Source organism: Notothenia coriiceps, unplaced genomic scaffold, assembly GCF_000735185.1.
Source record: "Notothenia coriiceps isolate Sejong01 unplaced genomic scaffold, NC01 NC01_scaffold00024663, whole genome shotgun sequence".
Classification (NCBI taxonomy): domain Eukaryota; kingdom Metazoa; phylum Chordata; class Actinopteri; order Perciformes; family Nototheniidae; genus Notothenia; species Notothenia coriiceps.
In genome coordinates, this window is record NW_011357364.1 from 18,598 (window position 1) to 25,066 (window position 6,469).

General features: G+C 41.8%; 1 protein-coding gene across 1 annotated transcript in view; it reads left to right on the forward strand.

The window, feature by feature from the left end:
* LOC104955128 (protein FAM184A-like) overlaps window positions 1-3,981 on the forward strand; it is a gene marked incomplete at both ends in the record, with an annotated part of 10,073 nt that extends 6,092 nt beyond the window's left edge. Inside the window, 2 exons of the mRNA XM_010782357.1 lie at window positions 3,010-3,249; window positions 3,898-3,981. Coding sequence (XP_010780659.1) covers window positions 3,010-3,249; window positions 3,898-3,981 — 324 coding nt within the window. The remainder of the gene's footprint in view (window positions 1-3,009; window positions 3,250-3,897) is intronic.
* Window positions 3,982-6,469: the final 2,488 nt, after the last annotated feature.

The following is a 6,469-nucleotide window of genomic DNA, read 5'->3' on the forward strand; positions in this document are numbered from 1 at the left end:
TTTTACCTCAACCTCTGTGATTTCCTCCAGGTCAAAAACGGGGTGTGTATCCACAATCGGGCTATGTGAGACCTCAGATGGCGGGAAGAGCTTTGTAATGTCCAGAACACTATTTATGAAAGAGAGTTGGCCAACACTGCAGGGTCTTTTATCAGGGCATCATTGATTTTTAATTCTAGTACATTATTTTTCCTGTTTGGTATGTTTACCTAATAGTTTATTTAAGATTTGCCAAACTTTTTTACCGTTACCTTACCTTACCTTTAGCATGAGTTTTACCTGGTCATAGAAATCCACCTTAGCGGTGTTGGTCGATATAGGCAAATCATGAGGGACATTTCCTCAGATAGTGTGATTTCCACACCAACACAACATTAGCTGGAAGAGCAATCTCCCTACAAGTAATGGTATTCCACTCATAAAGCAACACACCCCCTCCTTTTCCCTTCAGTCTGTCCTTCCTAAACACATTATATCCTGACATAGATACAATAGAAGATGGTGACTACTGTTTTAGCCAAGATTCAGATATTCCCAAACAGTCAATATTGGACTCGAGGAGGAGAAGTTCTAACTGTTCATGTTTATTGCAAATGCTGCGGAAATATAAATGTTCACTGAATAGTCCCTTCGGCTTGCACCGAGGATCCCACACTATTTTTGCTTGATTCGCTGTTTGAAACATTTTTGTGTTTCAAACCTAGGGGAAACACTGGCACCATTGAGATTCCACTGTCTTCATTACACCTAGAACAATGACAGAGTTCTTCAAACCAGAAGCTGGTATGGATACTAGCATACTATAGGATCTAAGACATTTTACTCGCTTGTGTTCTCTTTAGCAAGAATTATAGTAATAACAATTCATTAGCCTAGGGTTCACCAAGACCTAAGCTACAGTGTGTGTGTTGTGGAAATAAAGATACATGTCACACAGCATGTGCACAACAACAGTGTGGCTCAGTGGTGTGTTTTAATACTTTGGTGACAACAATGGAGTTCTATGGCCCAGAGGAAGAAGATACATCAGGCCATATACGGCCTGAGTGTCTGTGGACAGATTTTGTGTCAGTAATAGCCAAACAACCTTGAACAATGACACAAAAAAGAAAGGTTCTCCTGACGCCATCTCCACCTCCTGCTACACCCTCTTGTAAGACAAACTTCTGGAGCAATGGAGAGTCAGGACTCAGAGAGACACGAGGAGAGTTGGAGCTTTGATGTCAAACACTGATGTTTATTTACAAGTATCGGCCGGAGAAATTCACATCACAAGTCACACAGCCAGAGATTCTGACTGCCCTGGTGGGTTGCCATGTCAAATCTGCCCAGCCTATCTCTCGATAGACCTTTTAACTGGTTTACAGAGAGTTAATCCACATATTGGGGGATGGTGCGTAAACACTGGGAACACTGGAGATATCCCCGACATCTGGAAATACTCAATCACCTGTCTGTTACCTCATTCACACCAACGGTGTTTCAGGGCCGGTTCGGAGCTGGAGCTTTAAAAGCACTGGGTTTTCCTGTTCACACCGCAGCGGAGCAGCCTCTTAGCTCCGGAATCTGGTTTGTTTCAAGCACCAAAAAATTGTCCGGCCAGAGCAAAAGCACCACATACGTCATGCTTACGTCAAGGCGGGGGCAGGGACAGGGGTGGGATCAACTCCTGAACAACAACAAAAAGCCGGCGTTTTATCCAGTTTGTACACAACGATGGAGAAACTTAACAAGCAGCAGTGGTCCACTGAAGAGACCAGCTACCTACTGGGAATCTGGTCTTCTGAAGAGGTACAGAGGAAGCTGGAGCACAGTCGGCCATTGTTGTTGTTGTCGGTGTCAGCTGTGAGGGGTTTCCGCACGGTTTGGCTTTATGAAGCAGGCACGCAAACGGTTACGTCATGACGCAAACGATGACGCAATGACGCAGCACCAGTCGGACTCTGGGCAGTGTGAAAAGAGCCGGAGCTAAACCGAAGAACCGGTTCTGAACCGGAAAAGCTCTAGCACGGAGCTTGAACCGGAGTTGCGTTGGTGTGAATGAGGTATCAGGGGCTTAGAAAGCCAGCGTTCTCACAGTCATAAAACCCTCTATGACCGATAGTAAGACTGAGAATAACATCACATTCCTTACGGGAGATAACAATCTCAGGGTTGGTCGTAAACGTCAACAGGCAGACAGGTTAAATATCTAGAAGTAAAGACAGAAATATTCCCTCACAATAACAATACATACAACATAATAACTTAACAAAATATAATAATCCCAATTTTATTATGATATTATGCATACATGTTTATGACCCTAAAAAATGTAACGTTTCATTTGTTTGGAACAAAAATGTGTGGATAGTTTTGATCTTACTTCTCTTCTATTCTACTAACAAAATAAGAACAAATTGTGGATATGAATAAACAGAAGAGGATGTTTGTGCATTTAAGGCTGGATGATTTTTGTTGTATTTGAGGTCGCGTTAACCGAATATTTTCCGTCTATGACCATTTTCTTTTAACAATGACGGAAAAATCTGAAAGCAGTCCGTCATTTTGACAGATTAGAACAAACTCAGAACAGCGCCAAAGCTTCGGTGTTATGCTGTGTTATGCATGCCCTCCAAAAAGGAGATGATATAGTTTCCAAACCTAACTTTGCCGCACAGATCATTGAAATGTCTGTGAGTGCTTTACGCTGCGGCGCGCTCCCGCGAGGTGCAGTGGGCATGCATGTCACCGGCGCTAACAGTTCACGAGCGTCACACCCCCCCCCATTTTCCTATTTTGCCAGCGTTAAAAAATACTTAATCAGTTATTACTTTATGGTGTTCAGATCTTTAAGTAGAAAACACATGACATTACTTAAAATGTCTAATAAGTTGTTCGCCTGTTCAGTCCTTTCATGTCCTTTATACTACACCAAGTTCACTAAAGCCGTTTTGCCAAATACCATCTGTGGGATAGATGACAATTTTGTATTTAAATATGATTGTCATATTCCCGTCCCTCCCTCAGCACACGCAGCGGGTGGTGTCCATGTCCCGGGAGGTGGAGGAGATGCGGCGGTCCTTCGAGGAGAAGCTGCGGACGTTCGGCTCGGCGCAGACGCAGTTTGAGCAGGAGAAGAAGGCGGCTCTGGAGGAGCTGAAGGGCCAGCACCGGCAGGAGGTCCAGGAGCTCCTGCGCAGCCACCAGACCCAGAACGCTGACTACAGCAAGGACCAGGAGAAACTGGTGCAGCTGCACAAAGCCGAGGTGAAGCAATAACTGATCCAAAGTGTATATACAGTATCTTTATATATATATGAGCATAAATGAAAGTGAAGTGGTGGCACCTGGAAGACATGTGGACATATCTTTGTCTCCTATGCAAATCACTAACATTTAATCAGCTTAAATTAACTTTAAATATTGTAACAGGACTGGGCAGATAAAGAGACAAGTGGTAGTGTAGCAATCACGACAGAGGCAGTGTTCAAGTCCAAAAAAGAGGCTTTATTGCTGTTAAACTCAAAAATACCTTTAACTATACAAAGGCTAACGTAGCCGGGCCGCTAACCGACTTACCAGCTTACAAAAACGTTTCCATACACTGGGAGCCTCCTGCTCCCTCCATGTGCCACACACAACTGAGCAACTCTGTGTGCTTTGTCTCCCTTGAGGGAGTGATTAGCACCAGGTGTGAGGTCTCCACACCTGCTCCCAATACTGTTAATTGGAAGAGGGTGGAGCCACCTATTGGGAATGTAGGTGCCTCCCACTACTCTGCCTCTCAGTTCCTTACAATATGTTAATGTTTTCGTTTTTATTATTACTAATACAGTTATGATTTATTTTTTTCTTAATCAAAGTGGAGAGAGAAATATCCCTAGGATAATAAGTATGTCTTCCTCTTCCTCTCAGGTGGACTCCCTGACGGAGCGGGTGGAGGAGCTCAAACAGGACAAGAAGAGACTGGTGGAGGAGTACGAGGCCAAACTCAGCAAGGTACAGCAGTACTGAGTATTATTATATCTATGCAGTGATCAAAACAGGTATATTTGTATAAAGAAATATAAATGATAGTATAGTCTGTCCTGCTCGCTGCATGAGCTGGTAAACCTCAGTAAATGTGTTTTCTAATTCAAAATCAGAGAGAGTCACCCGTAATAACTTGCATCGATTACAAAAAAGCCTCACTTCAAAGGAGAAAAATGCTCTGAGTAATGGTTAAAAAATAACTGAGATGATATTTATTGGAAGCTCTTTGTTGACCTTGCTGAAAGTGGAGGCTGTGATCTGCAGACGGTGTACAGCGGGAGCACAGCGGCTGCATTTAGAAGCTATTCATTTCAATGAAAAGCTCTCCTCTCTCCGACAGTGACGCTGTCAGCCAAGACTTCTTGGCCTCTGCTTTTCACTCGCGTTGATTATTTTTGCATGAGATTGCATTTTGATGAGAAAGCTTTTCATCCGTCCAAAATGTTTTCCAATTGAATGCCCAGTTTATGATAAAGAGGGAAATGTAAAAACACAGTCGGTATCCGTGCTATTTGCTTTATCAGAATCAGAATCCCTTTATTAGTCCCACAGATTGGGGGAAATGTGCATTGTTACAGCAGAAAGGAGCAGCTTAAGGTGACCTAAGAAGCATGCTTAAAAAAGTATTAAAGATACAAAAATTATAATAAAAAAAAGTTACACAATTTACAAAATACACATCCTGTTACAGCTCTGAGGATTTAGCAGCCAGGTGTATATTGCACAGTTTTTAACGGCATATATATAAATATTGCACATAGTTGGTATTTAACAACAAGGTGTGTGTGTGTGTGTGTGTGTGTGTGTGTGTGTGTGTGTGTGTGTGTGTGTGTGTGTGTGTGTGTGTGTGTGTGTGTGTGTGTGTGTGTGTGTGTGTGTGAACATTGTAACAGATCGATACAGTAGCCGACATAATTGTATTGATTTATGTACAGAGGGTAGAGGAGCTGCAGCGATGTGTTCAAGTACAAGAAAAAGAGATGGGAAAATTCACACAGTTTAGGATTTTAAGTGACAATTAATGCAAGAACACACACCCACACCTAGGTGTTTGTAGTAGTGTTGCAACACAAGTTTTAACAGATCAATGTCAGCTTGTATATCTGCAACTTCATATATCAATAGCTTTGAGAAAAATCTGATTTAGTGTCAGGTTAGTCGTACCATTTTCCATTCATCTGAACATTTTTAACTTGTGTTTTCAGGTACAAATTGCCACTGAGAGTAATTGCAAGTCGCTGATTTTGTAATTATCCGCTGCCTTCATAGATGAAACGCTAATTTCAGACCGTGCAGGCAAATTAAATGAAAGGCGTGAACTTGTTTATGTAAATCTGGCCCTGAGAGATGTTTATCATTTCTCACGCCTGCTGGTGAACATGTGAATGTAGTGACTGGTATTGAAGATCAATATGAAAGTGCCTCATGAAACTAAAGTCCACTTGTGCCCCCCATGATTTCCTGTTTGTGTTTTTATTGCCTATTAGCATTTTCTTTATTTTTTAACAAATTGTACGGTGTCCTTGGGTGTCATGAAAGGCGCCTAAAAATAAAATGTATTATTATTATTGTTTATTTTAAGCAATTTGAATCCTTTTTTATACTCGGGCAGGTTTAGTGCAGTGTGCAAATACAATGGCACAAGAAAGGAAATGTGCCATAAAAAAAGTAGTTACAATTAAGGTAGTGTTGAATAAAACTAAACAAAGAAAACAATTGACTTTCCAGAGCCTCAGTACTCCCGTTATAGGACAGACAGACCCCTGAGTGCACACAATGTCATCCTCCAATGGTTTTATAGTGTTAACTGGGATCAATGGACAAGTTATAACAGTAATTCTTTATCCCACAAAGGTTGTAATCACTCTGCATCAAATTATAATTTAAATGTTATTATGCGATTCATATCATTTTATTTTCCTGGAATGTTAAAGGTTATGTTTCTTTCCCAGCAGATGTGATTATCCAATGATTACTTAACAAATTATAATAATGACTTTACAACATGATATAACTGTAAGGGAAACTTCTGCAGCAATGGAGAGTCAGGACTCAGAGAGACACGAGGAGAGTTGGAGCTTTGATGTCAAACACTGAATGTTTATTTACAAGTATCGGCCGGAGAAATTCACATCACAAGTCACACAGCCAGAGATTCTGACTGCCCTGGTGGGTTGCCATGCCAAATCTGCCGCGCCTCTCTCTCGATAGACCTTTTAACTAGTTCAGAGAGAGTAAACAACATATTTGGGGAGATAGACTAAACAGCTGGGCACCCTGAATCACTTGCGTCTGACCCTTAATGGCCTCGAAGCCAGCGTTCCCACAGCCGTAAACCATTTTGTGACCGAGTTGAACTGGTTTACCAAGATAGCTGGAGCCTCCCATTCCTTAAGAGAGATACCAGAGCCAGGGTTGGTCGTAAACGTCAACACACAGAAAAGGTTAAATTTCT